Source organism: Phacochoerus africanus, chromosome 9 (assembly GCF_016906955.1).
Source record: "Phacochoerus africanus isolate WHEZ1 chromosome 9, ROS_Pafr_v1, whole genome shotgun sequence".
Lineage (NCBI taxonomy): Eukaryota > Metazoa > Chordata > Mammalia > Artiodactyla > Suidae > Phacochoerus > Phacochoerus africanus.
The window spans coordinates 44,897,014-44,923,359 of NC_062552.1; the positions used below are offsets into that span (position 1 = coordinate 44,897,014).

General features: G+C 41.5%; 1 protein-coding gene across 1 annotated transcript; it reads right to left on the minus strand.

Moving 5' to 3' along the window:
• Positions 1-287: 287 nt before the first annotated feature.
• Positions 288-26,035, minus strand: RHAG (Rh associated glycoprotein). Its single transcript, XM_047795879.1, has 10 exons — positions 25,882-26,035; positions 13,921-14,104; positions 12,737-12,887; positions 10,472-10,619; positions 9,765-9,931; positions 7,035-7,172; positions 6,340-6,461; positions 2,097-2,185; positions 1,814-1,887; positions 288-826 (listed from the first exon to the last, which is right to left on the minus strand). The coding sequence occupies exons 1-10, from the start codon at positions 26,033-26,035 to the stop codon at positions 752-754; spliced, it is 1,302 nt and encodes a 433-aa protein (XP_047651835.1). The 3' UTR covers positions 288-751.
• Positions 26,036-26,346: the final 311 nt, after the last annotated feature.

Genomic DNA, 26,346 nt, shown 5'->3' on the forward strand with positions numbered 1-26,346 from the left:
CATATATACATTTTCTTATTTCTTTTTATTTTATTTTATTTTTTCCCCTCTTATTTATTTATTTATTTATTTATTTATTTTTTAAGGCTGCACCCTCAGCATATGGAAGTTCCCAGGCTGAGGGTTGAATTGGACTACAGCTGCCATCCTACACCGCAGCCACAGCGATGCCAGATGTGAGCCTCATCTGAGACCTATACCACAGCTCACAGCAAAGCCAGATCCTTAACCCACTGAGCAAGGCCAGGGATAGAACCTGTGTCCTCATGGATACTAGTTGGTTCATTAACCCTGAGCCACAACAGGAACTTCACATCTTTTTTATTTCTTACATAGATCTCTTACATAAATTATTGTTTCATTGGCCTCAGTTTCGTAATCTCTGAGATTGAAGACATAGTATGTACATTAAGGAATGGACGTGATTAGAAAGTGTTGATTTCTTTGTAAATCCTTCTCTGTGTGGGGAAAAACCCCCACAAGAAATACATGGAATCTTCACCCTGTACCTACCCACTGGCAAGAGTGATTCTGAATGCCCTGAATAAAATCCATTTGACCACCTGTTTTATGAGTCACATGTCTTCCACTAAATGATCCTTGATACTAAGAGAGAGCACCAGATTATGTTTATTTTCATACTGGACATTTGGGGCTCAGGATCCATCCGTTCTGGTCCACTTTCTCACTGGATGCTGCCATATTGTTTTGAGTCTCGATAACAGGAAAAGAACAGGGGGCACAGTGGTTTTTAGGCTTCAGGTTCCAGCTGGTTGTGGCTCCTATGTTCGGGGAAAACACTGTCATGTTCTATCCTCTTAGGAACCTTAAAAAAAAAAAAAAAAGAAAGATTAAGCCACTTTATAGTGTTTTTCACTGGGCCTATTGGAGGTTGCTATGGAAACAAAGACAACTTCTGTAATTAAGCTTAGAAAGAACTGGGATTAAAAATCGTTTGAGTTGGGAAAAAAAAATACAGGAACAAAAGTATTTATCCCACCCACCTTGACGACATTCTCTTTCCCAAACCTGTTCTCTGAAAATCCCATTGACCACATCCAAGTATCCATCACTCTTAACTTGGCAGAAGATCATTTGGGAGAAAATGTCAATGAAATAGAGGTAGACACTGTTGGATGCACAGGAGCTGATGCTTGGCTAGTCGTAGGACCTCTTGTGTAGTCACTGAGATTTTTCAGCCTTGCATGTTCTACCTATTTTGTCTACTTAAAAATTTTTTTGTTGTTGTGTTTTTAGGGCCACACGCATGGCATATGGAGGTTCCCAGGCTGAGGGTCCAATCGGAGCTGCAGCTGCTGGCCTACACCACAGCTACAGCAATGCGGGATCTGAGCTGCATCTGCAACCTATACCACAGTCACCACAACGCCAGATCCTTAACCCACTGAGCGAGGTCAGGGATTGAAGCCACAACCTCATGGTTCCTAGTGGGATTCATTTCCGTTGTGCCACGACGGGAACTCCTGTTTTGTCTACTTTTATATGTGGTGTGAAATCTCACACCACGGCCCAGTATTCCTATATTTTGACGAGAAACTTTTTTTTTTTTTAATTGCTCTCAAAGGAGCAAACAGGCACTTGCCAACAAAATCTGTCTTCTCCTCGTCTAATTTCTGCTTTGGAAAATACCATAGCTTCTGATTTTATATTTCTGGGCACAGTGTTTCAGTCTCTCTCTACGCAGAGGGAGTTCAGCCAGTTTCATCCTAGGGATGCTGCACATCCCTGCGGTCAGCAAAGCTTTCATCACATGATGTGGTCATCACGACAGCCTTAGAACACACTACAGTACCTCCCAGTAAACAGAATCCTCATAACAGTTCTCGTCAGATGGCTGTCCCCAGATAGGTATCTTTAGAATCAAACCTGTGAAAGTGGGGAGAAGATAAGTCATGTTATGATGCTGAAAAAGAAAACTTGCATGGTAATTAAAATACGGTTATAAAGTCATCCCTTTGAACTTATATGCTTATGATCAGAAGTCTAGAAAAATTTTAAACGCACCAATCAGTATGTTCAACATCTATTAGGCTGCCAGCACGAGATATAGGGAAATATTTACTTTGTACGCTCACCTGTGATTAGCCCTCCAACAATTGCTATTCCAATGGAAGAACCTAGTGCAGCTGCCTGTCTAATCGCCTGCATATCCATGGCAGTAGACCTAGGAGACCAAAAAAATTGCGTTGTTTTTCCCAGATGCCAACAAATCTGATTTCCTGAGGGCGTACATGGCTGCCACCTTCAGGCCAGAGTGCAGCATTGCACACCAGCAAACTTTTGTTACCATTTTTCTTTTCATGTATTTATTTTCTTTATAACTTTTTTTTTGTCTTTTTGCCTTTTCTAGGGCCATTCCCTTGGCATATGGAGATTCCCAGGCTAGGGGTCTAATTGGAGCTGTAGCCGCCGGCCTACACCACAGCTCACGGCAACACTGGATCCTTAACCCACTGAGCAAGGCCAGGGATCGAACCTGCAATCTCATGGTTCCTAGTCAGATTCGTTAACCACTGCGCCACGACGGGAACTCCTGATATCACTTATGTATTAAATCTAAAAAATAGTACAAGCCAACTTATTTATAAAATAGAAACAGACTCAGAGACCTAGAAAACAAACCATGTTTACTAAAGGGAAGGGCAGTAGGGATAACTGGAAGTTTGTGATGTACACTATAATACATAGAAATAAATAAACAACAAGGATTTGCTGTACAGCACAGGGAACTATATTTAATACCTTGTAATAAACCACAACAGAAAAGAACTGAAAAAAGAAAGAATATATATGCTACGTATATATGTATATCTGAATCAGTTTGCTGTACACCTAAATAAATAAACTATGTTTCAATATTGTAAATAAACCTAGTCGGATTCATTAACCACTAAGCCACGACAGGAAATCCTATTTTTTAAATAACTCTTGATTGAAGTTCAAAAATTCTTGTAAGCGCTTAAGAACATTTTTTTTTTTCTTCAGGAATGATACAAAGATCTTCTTTAGAAAGAGTTTAGTGTTTTCCACTAAAACACTGTAAAACACTTTAAAAATAAAAACGTGGTACCAGGCTCTGATATGCAACCTGATTAATTCAGCAAGTATTTATTGAGCACACATTGAGGATGGAGCCATACACAAAACAAATGTGAACTGCCATCTCTCTTTACCCCATCACTCCCCGCCCCCAAACAATTGTGATGGAATTAAAAACAGAAAAGCTAATTTTAGCGTGCCTTATAGGGACCACTCATTGAAGGTATGGAAGTGCATTTTTATTATCTTAGAAGTAGTTCCCCCAAAATGAAATGTGTGATAAATTCCTTATAATTTGGAGAATGGGGTAAAGTGATAAAAAGCTATTGAGGGGAGTTCCCATCGTGGCTCAGTGGTTAACAATCTGACTAGGAACCATGATGTTGCAGGTTCAGTCCCTGGCCTTGCTCAGTGGGTTAAGGATCCGGCGTTGCTGTGAGCTGTGGTGTGGGTTGCAGATGCAGCTCAGATCCTGTGTTGCTGTGGCTCTGGAGTAGGCTGGTGGCTACAGCTCCAATTAGAGCCCTAGCCTGAGAACCTCCATACGCTGCAGGAGCGGCCCTAGAAAAGACAAAAAAAAGCTATTGAAAGGCATAAGGGTGCATAGGAATGAATGTAGGAATTTTCTTAGCATACTGCCTTACTCTCAACAGGCAATTAACAAATAGTTGATTCAAGATCAAATGAGTGATTACGGGAAAGCAAACAGTTGGCTTAGGAGAGTGTATTGTTTGTTGTTCATCCTTCAAAGGGAAGAATGCCCTAAACTTAGATTTATTTTTTCCCTCTTTATTTGAAGGGTTTGATTTTTTCTATTACAGAAAAAAATTGTACAAGTAATGTATGATTGTGGTAAAAATATCCAAAACCACTAATTAAGAAAAAGAAGGGGAAAAGTTTAACTTCCCTCCAATCCTATCAGTAGAAACATATTGTAAAATATAAACAAATAAAATATTCCTGGAGTTCCCATTGTGGCTCAGTGGTAATGAATCTGGCTAGTATCCATGAGGCTGAGGTTCAATCCCTGGCCTTGCTCAGTGGATTAAGGATCTGGTATTGCCGTCAGCTGTGGTATAGACTGCAGACCCAGTTCAGATCCTGCTCTGGCTATTGCGCTGGCTGGCAGCTGCAGCTCTGATTGGACCCCTAGCCTGGGAACTTCCATATGCCATGGGTGCGGCCCCAAAAAAAGACACACACACACACACACACACAAAAAGAAATCCTCTATTTCTATTCCTGTGGCACCTCTTAAGAGTGTTTGCAGTGTTTACAACAGTATGGTATTTGGGAGTTGAACTCATTAACTCAAGCTTTTGTCATGCTTGATTTGCATTAAAATACTTTAGTGCTAGGTCTCAGCACCCTATTGGACCCTGGGAAGAACTAAAAGATGTTGGATATTTCTGAGGTTGTCCTCCAAATTTGCAAAAGGAATTAAAAAATATATATATGGAAGAAATGGGTCAGCTTATACATGAGGAAGAAGCAAACTTTATATTCAGTAGAAAATATGATTAAGCAATTTTTCAAATATTTATCATTACTGGTTTATTTTTAAAATTTTTATTGCTAGTCTTAACATGGTTACATTTTCATTCTTTTTATTTCTATTTTATTTTTATTAGAATATAGTTGATTTACAGTGTTGTGTCAATTTCTGCTGTATAGCATAGTGACCCAGTCATACACATATACATTCTTTTTCTCACACTATCTTCCATCATGTTCTACCCCAAGAAATTGGATATAGTTCCCTGTGCTGTACAGTAGGACCTCATTGCTTATCCATTCTAAATGAAATGGTTTGTATCTACCAACCCCAAAGCCCTGTCCATAAACACGGTTATATTTTCATCTGCTAAAATTAAAGAGAAACATTTTCTTTTCAAATTGTACAACTCTAATTAGTCGTCTTGTTGAGACATTTTCAAACACACATTCACCTTTTCTTTTTTTCTTTTTCTTTTTTTTCTTTTTAGGGCCTCACCCATAGCATGTGGAGGTTCCTAGGCCAGGGGTCTAATCGGAGCTACAGTTACAGGCCTACACCACAGCTCTCGGCAATGCTGGATCCTTAACCCACTGAGCAAGGCCAGGGATTGAACCTGCAACCTCATGGTTCCTAGCCAGATTCGTTTCCACTGCACCTCGACGGGAACTCCTCACCTTTTCTTTATGCTTTCAAAATTGGCTATAAAAATGGTCATTTTGATTCTTCCTTCCTTCCTCTCTGAGTGATCAGAACTCTTGGCTCTTCCTAGATTTGCATTTAATAACATTCATATTAAAATTGAATCTGCATTTAATAACATTCATATTAAAATTGTTCCAATAACAGTACAACTGATGGCTTATGACATCACATCCACTCTCCTGAATTTGATCGATGGCTTTTCTTCCTCTGGCCATGTAAATAGATATTTATACCCAAATGGGGAAGAATCAGGCCTCCCAGAGCCTAGAAGGGATTTTAAAGAATAAAGAGTACAAAGTTCTTATTTCACAAATGAGAAAACTTGGAACCAGAAAGGTTAAATGATTTGTCAAAGGCCACTTTACTACCTGGTAGTAGAGTTGGAATCATATACCAGTCTTCCTGGTTCCCCAATCCAATGGCCTTCCACATTGTGCTAACTCATTCTTCTTTGTTGCAGATGGGATGCAAAGGCTGCCCAGTTCATCACATGTGCCCTACATGTGTGATTTTGCTAGGACCAAGTAAAAGAGTCAGCCTAATATAATCTGATTGTTATGATCAAATTGTCCTATCTGCTAGGAGACAATTGCCTGTGGTAGAGAATTTTAAACTATCATATTAATTTTTATTTTTTTATTTTTTATTTTTTATTTTTTTGGCTTTTTAGGTGTGGTATATGGTAGTTCCCAGGCTAGGGGTCCAACTGGAGCTACAGCTGCCGACTTAACACCACAGCTCACAGCAACGCTGGATCCCTGACCCACTGGATGAGGCTAGGGATTGAACCCGCATTCTCATGGTTACCAGTCAGGTTCGTTACCGCTGAGCTACGTTGGGAACTCCTAAACTAACATATTAATTTTTAAAAAGCATTAATAATGTTGGTTAAGAAACATCTTCCAATACCATTCTATTCTCTCAATTATGTATGTCTCTTTGGCTTCAATAAGACCAGTCATTACAAACCTGTACTCTGAGCTGCTAAAGAAAAAGCTCTTTGATCCCTGGGTTTCTCAAAGAGTGAGAGGAAACAGAACTTGACCCTGGGAAACAGGAAAACCCATTCTTTCACTCACATGGTAGGTATCTCCATGGCTATGGCCACGATGCTGGCGAGGCCTCCTATCACACCAGGTAAGCCGTGCAGGTTATGGACTCCACATGTATCATGGATCCTCAGTTTAGTAGTGAAAAATGGCTAGGATTACAAAAAGAGGAAGCTGTATTATTTTGTTAGCTATAGAGAGCTCTGTGACTGAAGTTTAAATGACCGTGTAGGAAAAATTTTACCTACAGTCTAGTTCCCCATCTACCTCAGAAACCCCCTTACAGCAAAGAATCTGAATACACTGGTGGCAGAATTGCTCATTTCAGTCTTAGGTAGATAGATGTGAAGGTGAGTAACTTTTAGTCCTACTCATTTTTATCTATTGCATGGTGTCCTAAATCCCTGAAAAGGGCCCAGAGTCCTTAATTATGCAAAACAAACATCAAAACCTTTAGTGGAATTGATGCAAGGAAAGTAACACAAGTACTTAACGTTCTGTTCATACTAAGTTGTAAGTAACTAATATCCACAAAAGAAGGCAAGGAAGAGTAGGAACCACAGGGCCACTGACGTGTAGGTGATATTTCTGGTGGGACAGCCAATAACCCCCAACCAAGGAGAGGTGCTTGGAAAGGACTTTTCATAGCTTTTCTCTACTAGTGGGGTGTGAGAAGGGGATGGCACTGCTACAAATTTTGTCTCAGAGTGTCCGTTATTACTTACTGTCAGGAACTTAAACCCAAGTACGGATATAATTCCTGCAATGCTCCCAAGGATCAAAGAAAAGTATGGGGGGATTTTCATGTCTGCACACGTGCCCATAGCCACTCCTCCGGCAAGGGTTGCATTCTGAATGTGAACCTGTGGGTGGCACAGAAACCCGAGTGAGGTGAGCAGAAGGAAGCAGTGTTCAGAAGGACTTAGCCATCTTGAGTTGAGTGGATTCTACACATGTACTTCAGTTAGAAGGGCTGTGGATTCTTTTTCAAGAAGAAGGTTCTCCGTAATTCCAGAAGGCCTTTCTTCCCAGCCGTGGACATTTGGTATCTTTCTTGCAAGGTTCCTTGGTTGGGCATGAGAGGTCAGGTTAGTGAGACTAGAGTGGGAGGGATGTGAGGAAATCAAATGAAGTTGTAGTGGGAGTGTGGGAGTGTATAGAGCAATTATTCTGGCAGTGTTCTGCCTCTTTATGCAGCTTTGGAATGCACTTGTACTTACCATGAACTGAAAAACCTCTGTGGCTGCTGTGTGCTTTGCAGAGTCCATGATATTCCAATAATCAAAGAGGGGACATAGAGACATTGAAATGTGCACATTACACATCAATAGCTTCCACAAGTGTCACTGTATTGAGAACATTTGAGGATGGAGGAAGGAGTACTTAGTTTCCATTTACCAGAATTCCTTAGAAAAATCATATTTTGACTGTTCTGCCAGAGGAGGAAAGGTTATCAGTACTTTTAAAAGGGAAACACTGAGCTGTACATGCATGATTGCTTCTTCTTCTTTTTTTTTTTTTTTCTTGTCTTTTGTCTTTTTAGGACCACACCTGCAGCATACGGAGGTTCACAGCCTAGGGGTCTAATCAGAGCTGTAGCTGCCTGCCTACACCACAGTCTCAGCAATGCCAGATCCAAGCCGTGTCTGTGACTTACACCACAGCTCATGGCAACATCGGATCCTTACCCCACTGAGCGAGGCCAGGGATCAAACCCGAAACCTCATGGTTTCTAGTCAGATTCTTTCTGCTGTGCCACGACGGGAACTCCTCTTTTTTTCTTTTTTCTTTTTTCTTTTTTCTTTTTTCTTTTTCAGCCATCCCCACAGCATATGGATGTTCTGGGGTCAGGGATTGAATCTGAGCCACATCTGCGATCTGCACCACAGCTGCAGCAATGCTGGATCCTTAACCCATTGCACCACAGTGGGCACTCCAATAATTGCTTCTTTTTATTGTTTTCAACTTTATCTCATGAAACAGTTGGTAAAGAACTGAAATACATGTCCTTAGCAATGCTTAGAAATATTATGGTACAATACGCTTTTTCTCTCTCAGCCTAGAAGAATGGCTGATCTGAGGATTATTCCTTCACTACCATTTCTTTAGCTCATATGAAAGAAACCCAAAGGACCATTTGGCGGGGGTGGGGTGGGGGGGTGGGGGGTGGATTTTATTTTGAAATAATTTTAGACATGTAAAAGTTGCAAAAATGCTGCAGAGAGTTTCCATATATACCACACCCAGTTTGCCCCAATGTTAAGGTCTTATATCATCTTAAAACTAGGAAATTAGCATTGGTATAATACTATTACAGACCTCATTTGAATTTTACCAGTATTCTCATTAATGTCCCTTTTCTTTTCCAGAATCCTAATCAGAATCCCACATTGCATTTAGTTGTTTCTTTCTTTCTTTCTTTCTTTCTTTCTTTCTTTCTTTCTTTCTTTCTTTCTTTCTTTCTTTCTTTCTTTCTTTCTTCTTTCTTTCTTCTTTCTTTCTCTTTCCTTTGTCTTTCCTTCTGTCTTTCTTTCCTTCTTTCTTTTCTTTTTCTTTTCTTTTTTTTTTTTTTTGCCTTTTTAGGGCCACACCCTTGACCTATGGCTAGGGGTTGAATTGTAGCTTCCAGCCTATGCCACAGCCACAGCAATATGGCAATATGGGATTCGAGCTGTGTCTGTGACTTACACCACAGCTCTCGGCAACTCTGGATCCTTAACCCACTGAGCAAGGCCAGGGATTGAACCTGCAACCTCATGGTTAATAGATTTTGTTTCCACTGAGCCACGATGGGAACTCCCTAGTTGTTATTTCTTTGAGACAAATACTTACTGTTAGAAAAGTAGGGTCAATTTGCATTTCCCCATTCTATTTTTCTACTCTTGACGAGTCCTGTTTCTAAGAAAGATTTTCTAAGAACTTAGCTCCATCATCAGAGAAGTAAGTTTCAGCTCTTTTATTTTTGTATGACCATATTCCCTGCTAGACTGTACATTCCTTGATAACACTTTTTAATTTGCCAGAGTACATTTTTTTTTCCGGTCATTTTTTTTTTAGGGCCGAACCCTCAGCATATGGAGGTTCCCAGACTAGGGGCCGAAACAGAGCTGTAGCTGCCAGCCTACGCCACAGCCACAGCAACATGGGATCTGAGCCGTATCTGCCACCCATATTGCAGCTCATGGCAACACTGGATCCTTAACCCACTGATCGAGGCCGGGGATCAAACCTGCGTCCTCATGGATGCTAGTTGGATTTGTTTCCTCTGAGCCATGACAGGGACTCTAAGAGTACAAATTTGAAAAGTAAATGAATGCTATTTTCAGATTATTCTCTGAGTCTCCATTGTTGCGGTTTGTTCTGGCAGCTCAGCAGTGAAGCAGAAATGAACTACTCTTCAGAGTAGACATCAAGGTCGATTAGAGAAACTCCCATGAGGATGAATAGGCACTTACTATGTTGAGTTTGCCGTTTTGCTCGAGAAGGCTGGAACACGCGTAAGCGGTGACCACGCAGGCGGCGAGGGAGAAGTATGTGTTCACAATGGCCCTTCTCTGTGTGTCTCCAGGTGTGGCAATGCCTGAGTTGAAGCTGGGCCAAAATATCCAGAGGAAAAGAGTCCCTGCAGTAAACCGCAAAAAGGGGTTATTCGTTCTGACTATGGAAGACAGTCCAGGGCAGGCTGATTGCCTTGGGCGCTGACTGACATGCTGCCTCTATTTTTCAACTTTGCTGTCTTAGAGTTGGGGGAAAAGGGAGCACTGAGCCAGCATAAACAGAGTATTCAAAGGATGTTCCCTCTTTTTTTTTTCTCCCCTTTTTTTCTTTTTAGGGCCTCACTTGCGGCATTTGGAGATTCCCAGGCTTGGGGTCCAATTGGAGCTGTAGCTGCCGGCCTACATCACAGCCACTGCAGTGCCAGATCCGAGCTGCATCTGTGACCTATGCCACACTCACGGCAACGCCAGATCCTTAACCCACTGAGCGAGGCCAGGGATCGAACCTGCGTCCTTATGGATGCTAGTCACATTTGTTTCCACTGAGCCACGACGGGAACTCCAGTGTGTTCCCTCTTGAAAACGTCCTCACACCTGTGTTGGAGGTACCCTCCCCTTGCGTCTGATCAAAGAGAGAAGCATGGGGCAAGTTCATCTCAACTCACCAATCATTGCAAACAAGTCTGAGTGGTACACAGACTCTTCCTTGGGATGCCTTCTTCTCAGGCCTGATCGGTACAAGACACCGGCTACAGCCAAACCAAAGTAGGCCCCAAAGGCGTGGATGGTCATGGATGCTCCAATATCAGAGGCCTGATGGTGCAAAACATGCTTGTAAATTGAGGTGAAACTCACTATGGGAGAAAGGTCCATGCAAGAACTGCTTCATGGGTTAAACAAATAAAGATCAAGAGAGAAAGAATGTCAGACAAAGGGGAATAAAACTGGATCTCAAGAAAGAAAAAGTACAGGTGTTGGAGCCTCACAGAACTGACTCTGAATCCTAGGTCAGACGCTTCTTTGATGTGACTTTAGACAAATTATTCTACTTTGTCAAATCTCCAGCTCTGTAAAATGGGGAAATATTACCCAGCTAATATAGTTGTGGTGAGACTTAGATGGGACTAGGTTTTTCAGTACATTTGAGGTTTACTTCTCCAGGATGGAGAGATTCTCAGTGAAATATCATGCATTGCACTGAACACGGAACAAACAAGGGTTTTGCATTTACCTGGCACTGCAGTAAAAGCTCACTTCACAGCAACTCAAAGACAAAAGCTTGAGTTGCATATATTTTTTTACTCCCCTATTTTGACAAGAAAATCAGCTGAGGTCTAAGATTCATTCGAAGAACTGCTTACTTTATTTCACTGCTTATTCGTGTTTTAGGTCCCTCTTTAGGATGACACAGAATGGATTTGATCCAGTTTTCTACATTTCCTGTATCTAGAGGGAAAGTTCAGAGTGCCAAACCCAAGGCATTGCTTTGTACTTGCTGAAGTAGGACAATGATACAGATGTATTAATTTACTTAAATTTTCATGTGATAAACTCTTCCATATCTTTCAGATCCAGCTTAGAAGTGTCTTCTTCAGAGAGGCCTTCTTTGATTTCACAATCTAAATTAGGTCTTCCAGGCATACTCTCTCAGAACCCCTCTAATTTTCATAGCTTGTGTTGCAATTCATAGTAATATTTGTGTGTGCGTGTGTGTGTGCCTGTGCGTACATGATTCTGTGGGTAGGTGGTTGAATGTCTGATCATTTGTTAGATGTCTGTCTCCCCTACTAAATTGGAAACTATGAAGACAGACCTTAACTATTTTGTTATCACTGAATCACCAACACATGACACCTAGAAAGTTGTCAAAAAATGTTTGCGATTGTAGGAGTTCCTGTTGTGGTGCAGTGGTTAACTAATCTCACTAGGAACCATGAGGTTGCAGGTTCGATCCCTGGCCTCGCACAGTGGGTTAAGGAATCCGGCGTTGTGGTGTGCTGTGGTGTAGGTCGAAGACGTGGCTTGGATCTGGTGTTGCTGTGGCTGTGGTGTAGGCTGGCGGCTACAGCTCCGATTAGACCCCTGGCCTGGGAACTTCCATATGCCATGGGAGCAGCTGTACAAAAGGCAAAAAAAGACAAAAAAAAGTTTGCTATTGAATTAAGTGTTCAATAGAGGCATAAACAAAATCCTGGAGAGGGTTCAGTAAGAGTCCATTTTCCTTCAGGAAGTTAATGAGATTTTCACAGAAGAGAAGAAATTTTGATCTAAGCTTTAATAAAAGCCTTTGAAAGGGTTATTTACTTAGTAGTTCAAATATAAACAGGAATTGATCACTGAGAGGAAATATTTTTTAATAAAAAGCGTTGTAGAGCTAGAAAATTTCTGGATTTGAGTCCAGATTCAGGCAAGTAAAAATCACTTAGCATCTGTGATTATCAGTTGCATTCTGTATAAATAGTAATATCATATTACCTACCTTACGCAGTTGTGGTGACAATGCAATTAGATAATATTTCGTTTTTTTTTTTTGTCATTTTGCCTTTTCTAGGGCCGCTCCCATGGCATATGGTGGTTCCCAGGCTAGGGGTCCCAGAGCCACAGCAACGCGGGATCTGAGCCGAGTCGAGACCTACACCACAGCTCATGGCAATGCTGGATCCTTAACCCACTGAGCAAGGCCAGGGATCGAACCCGAAACCTCATGGTTCCTAGTCGGATTTGTTAACCACTGCGCCATGACAGGAACTCCTAGATAATATTTCTAAAACACCTGGTTTACTATAGGCACTCAAATGATGACTATTATTACTATTTGTGATGGTGTCACTGTCACCAAAGTTTGTCCCTGCATACAGTGGGCATCCAATATGTACTGTGACCAGAATTGATGTTCAAAGCTAGCTAAGTATAAATCTTCTAACCCTTACCAAAAATATATTGCCAACCAGATATTCATTGCCAGCAAAGGCAGCAATTTCTAAAACTGTCATGATCAGCATTTGGCTTGGACTTGTTTTTCCCAGGACAGCTCCAAAAGAAATCAGAACTGTGGTTGTACTGAAGTCTGCGTTGATCATGCTGAGGGAAAAAGAAAAACAACATTGAAGGAAGAAGAACGCACACCCGAAAGTATGTGTTGTAATGAACTATAGCATTACCTTGTTCAGAGCACAGGGCGCCTCTTCCCACCCATTGGGTGTTTCTCTTAGGTCTACTTTTTCTGTTTAGGCCATGCCTGCTGCAGGCGGAAGTTTTCTGGCCAGGGATCACATCCAAGCCACAGCAGTAACCAGAGCCGAAATAGCAATCACTCTGGATCCTTAACTGGCCGACCCACCAGGGAACTCCTCTGAGGCTTACTTTTATCTTCTCCCACTTCCTTGCCCGCCCCTACCTCCATTCATCATGCAATCTTCAGTTGCTCTCAAATTTCCTCTATTGTAACCTGTTAATTTCATTTAGGATTTTACCTTTTTTTTTGTTGATTCGAGAAAGGAATTACCTTGTAGAGTGGTTACATTTCAAAGACAATCTTAGGAGTTCCCATCTTGGCACAGTGGAAAAGGATCTGACTAGGAACCACAAGGTTGCAGGTTGGATCCCTGGCCTTGCTCAGAGGGTTAAGGATCTGGTGTTGCCGTGAGCTGTGGTGTAGGTTGCAGACGCAGCTTGGATCTGGCATTGCTGTGGCTTGTAGTGTAGTCTGGCACCTGTAGCTCCAATTAGACTCCTAGCCTGGGAACTTCCATAGGCCACGGATGCAGCCCTAAAAAGCCACCCCCCCCAAAAAAAAACCCAACCAAAAAAAAACCAATCTTGGAACAATTTACAAATGGAGGATTTTTGCTCTCTGTACAGGAGATGGAAGGAATAATAATTTTATGGAAGGGGCTTTCTCATACCCTTAAGATCAAATCAGAGAGGGTGTAGACATGAAGTACGATCCAGCTCAGGAGAGCAAGGCATTGATTTAGATCCTTGGATCCCGGTGATCTTCGACTGTCACAGGGAGACAATCTGCAGACTAGTTCAGAGGCTGACTGTCAAGAGGCTAAGCAGGGAAACAATAGCTCTGAAAACACAGTGGTTGGTAAAACCAGGGGCTGCTCACTTTTTGATTCCAATGTGAAATTTCTCTCCGTGCATGTGCAGGATCCCCTGTACAATGGTGCCCCACTGGAGGCCCAGGGCAGCAATGAGGAAGTTGATGCCGACACTGCTGAAGCCATATTTTCTCAGGAAGGTCATGAGGAAGCCGAACCCAGCAAATACCATAATATGCACATCTCGGAAGACTGCAGAAGAGCAGAGGAAAAAAATCTGCATAAGGGGAGCTCTGAGAAAGTGTTATATCATAGTAGAGTCCTTTTACTTAGTGCCACAGCCTTTTTAGAAAACACTACAAAGGGATAGTTAACTGGGTGGCCAGGGCCAGCTTGGCTGCTCATCCGTTGTGAGAACTTGCGCAAGATTTGAGCCTTTTCTTGGAAGACTATACACTATCATGCCAGTGTCTTTTATCCTCTCCCTGAAGAGTTTTCCGTTACTTTCCACCCAAGGAAAACTTGGCAGAACACAGTGCAGGTAACCCCCTTTTCTTGCACACTTTTCCAGTATCCCAGAGAAAATGAATATTTCCAATAGTCTTCTCCCAAACCCCAGCTTTAGCGCTTGTCACCCTGCATCACCATTTATTTTGCATGCATCTCACCGTCATAGTTCTTTGATGGGGTGTTCATCTCCTGCACTAGACTGTTTCCTGATTGAAGGGACTAGGACATAGTCATCCCTTGATTCCCTGAATCTGGATAAAAGCCTGCATCCAGGAAAAGAGGCAATAATGATGAAAGGAATGAGTTGCAGTCTTTATCTATCAAATGTGTGGGATAGGACCAGCCCTGGAAATGTCACCTGATCATTATTCAAGTCATTATGGGAGAATGGTTTTCTAAACCGATGTAAGGAAGGCTGTATCCCCTTGAGGAATAAATATTTGACTTGGTGTCTGGAGATGCAAGATGAGGTCCCCCAGTTCCAGTTCTTTTTTTTTTTTTTTTGCTTTTTAGGGCTGCACGGTGGCATATGAAATTTCCAAGGCTAGGGGTCCAATCAGAGCTGCAGTTGCCAGCCTACACCATAGCCACAGCAACATCAGATCCAAACAGTGTTTGCAACCTACACCACAGCTCACAGCTGGATCCTTAACCCACTGAGCAAGCCCAGGGATCCAACCCGCAACCTCATGGTTCCTAGTTGGATTTGTTTCTGCTGCGCCACGTCGGGAACTCCAGGTCCCCCATTTTGATCACATGACTGTGTGAGCTTGGGCAAGTCACTTATTCTCTGAGAGCTTCAGGGCTTTCATCTGCAATACTGCAAAGGCTCTTTTTCACATTGTCCCTGGCTGTACGGAGTGTGCCAGGTGAGGCCTCTCAGTTCCCTCTGGGAAATTCTCTTGTTCAGGTCACAGCCCTTCCCCTTGGGCAGCCAGAGCCCAGTGAATGGTTCCCATGAGCATCCCCTCGGCTTCAGCAAAGGGCCATCTGAAGCTAGACACTCCCAGGCTTGGTGTTTCCTGTGCAGTTGGCTGAGGCTTCTCTCTCTGCCCAAACCCCTCTGGTGCAGGTGTTGACAGCTCAGACTAATATGACACCTTCCTGTGGGTTCTCTCGTTTCTGCAGAACTTTCCTGACTGTCCCCCGACACAACCTGCATACCACTTTTTTGGGCAAATTTTGCAAATTAGGGAGTTCCCATCGTAACAAACCCAACTAGTATCCATGAGGACACGGGTTTGATCCCTGGCCTCACTCAGGGGGGATCTTGCGTTACTGTGGCTGTGGCGTAGGCTGGCAGCTGTACTTCCAATTTGACCCCTAGCCTGGGAACTTCCATATGTCATGGTTGCGGCCCTAAAAAAAAAAAGTTGCAAATTAAATCCGGCCAACTAATCTGTGGCAGGGATCACACCACAAAGTGGGTGCAATGCTGTCTTTCCAAAGGCTCCCAGTATTTGAGAAGGGTCCTCTGCAGGCCTGGGTACTTCTCTGACAGTCTTACTCTATGACAAATACCGGGACAGACAGGTTGGCACCATAGACTGAATCCCTGCATTCTTTCAGGGGTCTGGAAGCTGTGCTAACTTGCGTATGAGTGCAGCAAATGTAAGGATAAAGAGAATGTGAAAACCACACCAAACTTCCTGATTCGGGCACACAGTGTCACCACTCCTTTGGCCCCATCCATGCAGTGAGCCTTTTGGCCATTTTATTGTTTATAGGCGCCACCTCCCTTGAGAGTCAGTATGAGGGTGAGAAAGGAAAAGACAGATTTCTGAAGACGCTCCTCAGCCACTGTAAGGGGGTCTCAGAGAGGAGGATGTGCAGTCCTCCCCCCCCCCCCCCCACCCCACTGCAGTGAATCTGACTGAAACCCAGATTCTGCATGTCCACCCTCATCTCATACCTACTCAGGGGACTTCAGAACTGGAATTTTATCTCACCTGCTGATGGGCAACTGTCAGCTATTGTCAACCTGTTTGATCTTGGAAATATGGGTGAGCATATATATTCGTCTTCGGAAATTGTTTTAACAATCATTTTGATTTTTATACGCACACATTTGATTTAGATCACAGACTAAGTCGGAATGGAATTTAGGGTATGCATGACTCTTTTTTTTTTCCTCACTGCTCAGTTTCTTCCTTCCTTCCTCCCTCCCTCTCTGTTTTCTTCCTTCTTTCCTTTCTTTCTTCCTTCCTTCCTTCCTTCCTTTCTTTCTTTCCTTCCTTCCTTCTTCCTTCCTTCCTCCCTCCCTCCCTCCCTCCCTCCCTCCCTCCCTCCCCTCCCTTCCTTCCTTCCTTCCTTCCTTCCTTCCTTCCTTCCTTCCTCCTTTCCTTCTTTCTTTTCTTTCTTCCACATCTGCTTGTGACAACACTTGATCCCTCAACCACTGAGTGAGGCCAGGGATCAAACCATCATCCTCATGGATACAAGCAGGTTTTAACCCACCGAGCCACAACAGGAACTCACTGTATGACTCTTACCGGTTATGATTTCACTAAACCTTTCTAAGACTCTCTGTTCTCCTCTTTAAAGAATGGTTTGGATTAGATGAAGTTCAAAGTCTTCATAGCTCTACAACTTGGTTTATTTATTTTATTTTGTTCTTAGGTCAGGACTCAAGATTCAGAGAAGTGAGGGGGGTTATTTATCATCACAAAACTATAAGAAAAATAATGCTGTCTTATCAACTTCACTGTTTTTAAAAAATTTTGTTGTTCTTCTAAACATTCTTTCCCCCTAAAATACTCTTGTTCCTCCTGTAATGTGCTGATTTTGAAGCTAATTTAAAAACTAGTTCCCTTGTGGCAAAATGGGTTAAAGGATGCCACTGCAGTGGCTCAGCTTGCTGCTGTGGTGTGGATTCCACCTATGACCTGGGAACTTCCACAAGCTGCTGGCTCAGCCAAAAAAATGTTTTAACTCAATTTGGAATGTTTCACACGGGGAGTAAGAATTCTTAAGATTCTGTCACCCTCTCTCTTTACAGAGAGAGAGGAACTTCTCTTAACTGTGCTCGTCAATCTAATTCTGGTTACTGCTTTTTGCCACAAGGGGGCTTAAGAACCTCTATTATTTACGTTGCTAAAAGGAGTTTACCAAGTTGAGAAGGCTCTTGACATCATGATTCTGCATAAAAGGTGTGGACACAAAAGTTTACAAACAGGATTATATACACTCTTTCATCTTATTGTCGGGATTTTTTTTTTTTTTTTGTAGGTGGTATAGGGAGAGGGTCATGAGTTTAGTCTTACGGTGGAAAACTCTGCCATTAAAGGAATAAAGTAGCCTCTTTATAGAAGGAAAAATGGATTTCTTTAGTGGTTGGAACTTTTTGCGAAGTCTTCTAACCAGTTTTAAGAACTGCCAAGATTTGTCTAAATCAGATATTCTTGACAGCAGGCAATTGTTAAAAACTGAGGAATAGGTGATTTACATTATTGTGTTAGTTTCAGGTGTACAGTGTAGTGATTCTTTTTCTTTCCAGATTATGTTCCATTATAATTTATTACAAGGTATTGAGTGAAATTCCCTGTGCTATCTAGTAAATCCTTGTTGCTTTTCTGTTTCATGTAGAGTAGTTCATTTCTGATAATCTCATGCTCCTAATTTGTCCGGCCCTGTTCCCTTTCCCCTTTGGTAACCGTAAGTTTGTTTTCTATGTCTGTGGGTCTGTGTCTGTTTTGTATACAGATTGTGTCATTTTTTAAGATTTCCCATATGAGTGATATCATATAATATTTGTCTTTCTCTGTCCATAGCAAGCAATTTTAGCCTCTAAAGTAAATCTGGCAATGTCTGGTATTTTTGTTCTATATTATACTTCCATGTTTATCTTGGACTAGGATATCTTTTAAGCCCTGGTAATGCAACATCTTTAAAATGCAACTGATTGTTCCAACTCTCCTTGTAGCACCAACAACCCACAGACAGCATGGAAAGGAACCCTCTCTCCCCTCCATTTCCTGCAGATAGCTGCTGCCTAGAATACTCTCCATCCCACACCTGGCACTTCTTTACCTGGCACTTTCTCTCTCCTTTTTTTTTGGTCTTTTTAGGGCTGCATCCATGGAGGTTCCCAGGCTAGAGGTCAAATCGGAACTGTAGCCTCTGGCTTACACTGCATCCACAGCCAGACCAATGCCAGTTCCAAGCCATCTCTGCGACCTGCACCACAGCTCAGGGCAATGCTGGATCCTTAACCCACTGAGCGAGGCCAGGGATTGAACCACATCCTCATGGATACTAGTTGGGTTCCTTTCTGCTGAGCCACGATGGGAATGCCTACCTGACGCATCTCGCAGATGTCATTTGAGAACCAGATGCTCTGCACGCTGTCTCCAGGCGCAGCTGTAACCTTGAGCACATCCCTCTTGTTTTATTCATTTGTTTATGTGCTTGTTGGTACCCTATGCCTGCTTATCATTTATTCAGATAGACTCTTGAGTGAGTGGTGCCAGTTAGATAAAGTGGGTGCAAGTATGAAGGTAGGAATCACGAAATGGCTTGTTCCTAGGAGATGCTAGCTGAAAGTCTGGCCTCTGTAGCTTCTGGGGAGATGCCTCAGTTATGCGAGAATAAATGGCTCACTGGTGAGGGCCACTGAGAATTTGCCTCACTGGGACTCTAGGGTTCTTATTCAGAAAAATGATTTTTCTGTATCAAGTAGTAAAACTTATACAGCTTATTCTCCAATTAGAGATTGGTTGACTGGTTGTTTTGTTTTTTAATGGTTGAGGGCTGGCAAAGTGTTTGCATGCAGATAGCTATTTCTTAGTGAGTTCCAGGCTTTTGAACCATTTGGGGTTCATTCAGAACTTAGGTATTTTCTGAAAAATAGGTTCCTTGTGATATCTTTCCTCCCCTATCTCCAAATATTCTAATTTTATCCATTTCATATATTTAGAAAAAAAAAGTACAATGAGCAGCTATGAACTAGTCACCGGATTTATCAGTTGTTAATATTTTCTATATTTGCTCTCTCTCCAGATATGTATGTATACATTCACTTAATCCAGTTAAAAGTATGTCATTTTTTTTTTCTTTTTAAGGCCACATCGATGGCATATGGAAGTTCCCGGGCTGGGTTGAATTGGAGCTGCATCTGCAACCTATGCCACAGCTTTTGGCTACGCCAGATTCTTAATCCACTGAGCAAGGCCAGGGACCAAACCCGCATTCTCACGGAGATTATTTTGGGTCCTTAACCCCTGAACCACAGTGGGAACTCCAAAAGTATGTCATTTTGCCCTAAACCACTTTAGTGTGAATCTCCTAAGCAAAAGGACATTCTCCTAAATAATCACTTCATCATCAAATCCAAGAAATACAACATGGATACAGTATTATTCAATGTAGAATCTATGTTTGAATTTTTTCAGCCATTTCAAATTTGTCCTCATAGGTTGTTTTGACTCATTATCCACTTGAGTTTCATACATTTGTTTGTATTTTATAAGCCTTTCGATTCCTTTGATTTGGAGCAGCAGTTCCCCACAATTTTTTTTTTTTTTCCTTTTAGGCTCTACCTGAGGCAAATGGAAGTTCCCAGGCTAGGGGTCGAATCGGAGCTACAGCCTACACCACAGCCACAGCAGCTGGGGATCCGAGCCGTATCTGTGACTTACACCACAGCTCATGGCAACACCAGATCCCCAACCCACTGAGCAAGGCCAGGGATCGAACTTATATCCTCATGGATACTAGTCAGGTTCGTTTCCATTCGTTTCCACTGTGCCACAAGGGGAGCTCTCCCTCCACAAACTTTTTATTCATGGTGGTGTTTAGCCTTTTATGTAGACTGTCCCACAATTTGGGTTTAATTTTCACCATAATTAGAATTAGACTAAATACTTTGGCACGTATATTAGGCAGGTGGTATTGTGTATTTGCCATTGCACCACACCAGGTAACACCTAACTTGTTCCTGTTACTGGTGATGGTATGTTTGAATACTTAGTTAAGATTGTCCTGCCAGATCTCTCCATGTAAATGCACCTTTAGTCCTGTAAACAGTACATAATCTCTGGGGCAATTCTTTCGGACCTTATGTTCTCCAATAACTTCTCACCTAATAATTTATCATTCAACATGAACACTGCTGGGGTCAATTATCACATTGTTTTCAAAATGATCATTTTCTGTGTCTATTACTTCTTTCATATTTTCATATTTTTATTTCATAGAGCTGGCATTTGCCTATAAAAAAGAACTTCTTCCTTCTCCTCTTACCCTGCTTTAAGGGTGTATTTCAATGAGCTCATTGAAGGCTCTTTTCTTTGTTTCAACGGGTTATCATCTATTATCATCTTATCATTATTGTTTTTAATGCTCTATTTATCCTCAGCTTGGCTAGCTGGTGCTCTTCCAAGCAGGATCCTGTGTTCTCCTGACCTGTCCCCATTAGTTTTTACACGCTTGGCTTACTGTGTGCTTTCTTTGCCCTGAGCTGGAATGAGCCCATGGACAGAGAATGGTATTTAGAAGCCAAGATTTGGGTTCTATTTGGGCTCACTGCTTCCAGTCCTTTTAAGTAAACAAAACTAGTCAATTCAAAGGCAATATACAGGAGGCTGGTATTTATTGTTAGGTCATAAAACACAGGCAGCATGTTAATTTGGGCATTGTGACAATTCCAAGTATCACTTAGAAGAGCAGTAAACAACTTCCTAGGAATCATGTACATATTCTTTTAGTAATCCTTCGCCTATAACATCTATCTAGACTTGCTGAATCTTTTGTAATAAATGAACTGAATGTTACCTGAATAGATATAGAAACACATTCTTAAATGCAGATTTTAAAAATAAACCTTTATCCTTAATCTGTTGCTGGTATTGAAATTCATAAAATAATTTATAGCACTGTGTACATCCTTTGCCAGTTTGCCTGTATCTTCTATAATTTTTTTTTTTCTTTTTTAGGGTTGCACTTGCAGCATATGGAAATTCCCAGGTGAGGGGCTGAATCAGAGCTGCAGCTGCCAGCCTACGCCACAGCCACAGCAGCTTGGGGTCACGGCATCATCAGATCCTTAACCCCCTGAGTGAGGCCAGGGATCAAACCTGTATCCTTATGGTTACTAGTCGGGTTTGTTACTGCCAAGTCACAATGGGAACTCCTCTTCTGCAATTCTTAAAGTGTGATCTGCAGACATCTTGGGTGTCTTGGAAATACTTTCAGGGAGTCTGAGGTTAAAGTTATTTTTATGATAATTATAAGATGTCATTTTCCTTTCCACTGGGTTGATATTTCCACAGATGATGAACAGCAATGGTATGTAAAACTATTGGCACTGTAAGATGAATAAAAAGAGTGGCACAAACAGTGGTATTCTTCATGACCACACGCTTGCAGGAAAAAAAGGCCAATTTTACTTAGACATTTCTTGATGAATCAGTAAAAGTTATTCATTCTAGCTACTGACCTCCTCATGCATGTCTTTTTAATATTCTGAATTAGTATGCCGAAATGCAATTACACATAAAGCACTGCTGAAACATCATGGTTGTCTCAGACAGAAAAAAAGCATTTTTGCTATTGTTGTGAGTTGTGAACTGACAGAGCAAATTTTTCATGGAATTTCATTTTTTCTTTTGAGAAAAGATTGATTGATGTAAACTAGGGTTTTAACCTTTTCTAAAAAATGAATGCAGGGAGGCTGAGAAGAACCAACGGTGTTTCTTGCCAGTGATACGTTTTGAGTTTTAAGAAAATTAGAATTTCACCAGAAACTAACACAACACTGTAAATCAACTATACTTTAATTAAAAAGTAAATTAAAAAATTGAAACTTCAGAAAGTTTGTGTCTACTGCTACAAGCTCGTGAGCTTCCTGAAACTTCTCAAGGGTTTCTGCTGCGATGGTTGGTGGGATTGACAAGTATCCTTTTTTTGAATGTTATCTAATGAAATATGTCAACATTTGGAGTATCTGCATAATTCTGAAGCAATATTTTTCAAATGATCAAGGTACAGTGTCACAGGATCACATGTGGGTAAATGATCCAAAGTGTGAGACAGAATGAGGATTTTAATGCAACAGAGGAGGAAAAGGTCACTGATGTGGTTTTAATGTCACAGACATTAAAGACTTTCTGTTTGTAGAGTCGCTATTAAAATGTTAACAGTGCTCAAAGAGCCTTTTCCTTAACACGCTGCTTTTTTAGTCTTTCTACATGTTGGCAAGGATTAGTTCACGGTGAAGACAAGCTTCATTCCTTGTCAAGTTTTTTGCCTCAACAGAGGGCCAACACTTTGCTGGGTGCCATGAAAGCCAAAAACCATGGAGTATAACTAGTTTCTCAAATGAGTTTCTCTGAGGTCTGTCATAATACGTAATGTGATATTCGGGTGTGCAACCTACTTCCATGGTTGTGCCCTGGGATGGGTGCAGATGCCAGGGCCGTGTGACGTCATTCCTTTCTCTGCTATTCACAAAAGCATAGCAGGATGCAAGTATGCAAGAGGGATGGATAAACTTATATCTGACTGAATTTACTTAAAATACAAATTAGGAGTTCCCCTTGTGGTTCAGTGGGTTAAGAACCCAACATAGTCTCAACGAGAATGCACGTTTGATCCCTGGCCTCGCTCAGTGGGTTAAGGATCCTGTGTTGCCACAGGCTGCGGTGTAGGTTGCAGACGTGGCTCAGATCTGGTGTTGCTGTGGCTGTGGTGTAGGCCAGCACCTACAGCTCTGATGTGACCCTCAGCCTGGGAACGTCCACATGTTGCGGGTATAGTCGTAAAAAGAAAAAAAAAAATCCTACTTTACTTATTTGTGAAAAAACTCATAACTTGCACCACGCTGCAATTGAGAACTCTTGTAATGCGCTGTGAGCCTCTTAGTTGGGAACCAGATCTTCTCTGGGCTTGAATCCATGCGCTCAGCCCAGTGCCTGGTGCTGGGTAGATGCCCCAAAATGTTTGTTGACTTGATTTGAACCTTGCTTCTTAATGAGTGCATATTTTATTATCTTCTCTCCAATGACTTATGCTGTTAACAGAAATTTGGTGGACATTAATTGTTTGAAATGTAGGAAAACTATCTGAATAATCATTATAATCATGTAGTTTCTATGGCTGTTCTACAAAATATTTTAACCAGTGAGAATATAGCCAAACTGGAAGATTAGTACTAGCCACAAGTCTAGGTCTCGAGAGCCACCTTAGAGAAGAGAGAGCTTTTAACTGCGCATAGACTGGGTTACAAAGAGCATTTTGAATGAGGGAAGACTGTCTTCCATGTAAAATTTCACTTGACCTTGTGTTCTGCTTGCTGCCCTTCTTCTGGAGCCCCAGCAGACCCTATTGTTTGAATTCTCTCTCCCTTACTCTGCCTCCTGCTTATGTCCTGACCTCACTGCCCTTCTGGCGAGGAAGAGGTCATGGAATGTGTATAAGAGTGTGTGTGTGTGTGTGTGTGTGTGTGTGTGTTGGTTCTTAAGTAACAAACAACTGCTGGTTTCATGTACAACATACATCGTTAACCATTGTTATTGGCAACTGTGATTTGATGTTTCCCTAAAAAAGTGAAAAAGACTCCTGCCTTAGATATCATTTTTCCATTCCTCTCTTTTTGTCATGTTTGATATAGCTCATGTAACAGTCAGTCCTGCCAGCGACACTTTCAAATAATAGCCAGAAGTTGACCATTTCTCAATATTTCTTCCACTTCTACTTTGGTCCAGCCTGTTTTCATACCTCTGCTGGATTACTGGATTGTTCTCCTACTGCTCTTTTGACCCCTTACAAATTATTTTCTAAAACCTTTGACACTTGAATTTAGAAAATTAACCTTGAATTATGCAAATTATGGAGCCCTTAAGCTCTCACGACCATTTTATCTGAATAACACTAATCTTAGATTATATTGTTGGCATTTTCTGTTTTTTGCTTTTTAGGGCCACACTCACAGCATATGGAGGTTCCCAGGCTGGGGGTCTAATCAGAGCTACAGCTACCAGCCTACACCACAGCCACAGCAACACAGGATCTGAGCCGTGTCTGGGATCTACACCACAGCTCATGGCAACGCTGTATGCCTAACCCACTAAGTGAGGCCAGGGATCAAACCTGCATCCTCATGGATCCTAGTCAGCTGCACCACAACGGGAACTCCTGTTGGCCTTTTGCATCTGTACTGTACTGCAACTCTTTGTTTACATGTGTACCAAACAATAGTGTCTTCGAATAGAGAGATCTTACTTGTTTTAGCTTCGAATAAATTTGCTGGTGCACATGCTTGGTACATAGAACAAGTATTTATTGGATGAAGAAATGAACAAGAGAAAAGCATACAGAGGCAAACAATTCTTTCCTGTTTTAGTGTTCTCTGACTTGCCAATTATAAAATTACTTAATCTAGAACCCTTTTGGATATCAATGTAGTGTAAAGAGAACTAGACTTGGAGTCTGAGTCTCGGACCTGCGGACTTCGCCCTTAACTTGCAAAGTGCCTTTTGGCTGAGTCACTTCACAACTCTAGGTCATAATTTCTGCATGAGGATATTCTGCATTATATAAACTCTCTCCAAAAAATGTGGACACAAGAGACCAAATGTCATATTATTTTTTTAAAAAAAAGTTTAGACATGTTCTAGTACTATAATATTGCTACTACTTTAAGCAATTTAATACATTAATACAATTTGTTGTTTAATAAAATTATCTGTGTCTCATTAATAAAAAAAAAAAAACCAAACAAACAGTCTATAGTAGAGATCTGGTACCACCCTCCCTGGTTAACAAAATCGTGAATATGCCAGGCTCATGACAGGCAGTCAGTAAATAAATGATGGTTCTTATTGTTAGGCTACTTATTCCATAGCCTGCCTTTCCAACTAAATTCGTTTTTCTCCTTCCATTGTCATTCCCAGGAAGGAGTTCTGCTTTCCAAAGGTGTAAGGTGTTTACCTAGCTCAGAGGAAAAAAACTGTCTTCCTGTCAGAATATTATAAAACCAAAAAAAAAAAAGTATTATAAAACCCTGAGAACATCCGTTTACATCCGATATCATCCTTAATACCCCTTCTTATACGTTTGGTTTCTCCCCGTGAAGTCCAAGCTCCTCTCCTCAATATTCCATTCTGTTTCAACTTTTTCTCCTTCAGAGTTACTTTTGACTCTTTTTATTTCAGGGCAGGGGGTGGAGGGAGAGATTTCTTTTTTTATACCTTGTGGAAACAGTGATCAATTTAAAGGAAAAGTAAGGTCATTTACCAGCACATAGGGAACACGAAAAATTGATCAATTATTTAAATTTTTAGCTTTTTGTTCTGATATTTTAATAGACACAGATTCTATCCAAACACATTAACGACAGAGACCAGATGCCCCAGCATTCTCTTACAGTAACACGCTCATAACAATCATGTCCTTCTATAAGGAGCTCCAACACGGATCTCAAGGGATTACAGCATTCAAAGACCTCACATTCTAAGAACCTAAAGTGGGTTCACATCCTGAGAACCCCAAAACATGTAATAAGAAGTAGATGGTTTACTCACAAGGATACAAGTCCCCGGATGTGTCCAAGTCCACGCTGGTGCTGTTGGGCTTCTGGGAAAGGTTCTGATCTGTTTCATACTGAACAAATGTTGCAAATAAAACAATCATGGCAACCTCCAGGCCAGTGGCCATCAGAGGGAATGTGAACCTCATGTTTGCGGCAAAGGACAGAGGCACACTGAGGGCTTCACGGGCTGTGGGAGGTTGATAAGGACAGTTCATGTCCAAGACACTCCAGTGACATTGCAAGAAAAAAAAATGAGCAAGCCTGGTGAAAACACCCTATCCTCTGGGGAGAAATATACTCTGTAATTGATTTGTTCCAGTGCTGGTTTGAAGAACATACAATGTATATTGGAAGAAGCTAACTGATGGAAATGATCTGCTGAACAAAAGTGCCTAGAATCTTATTGAACTTAATTCAGCAGAAACTTGGTGTTTATTATATGACAGGTACTGAGTTA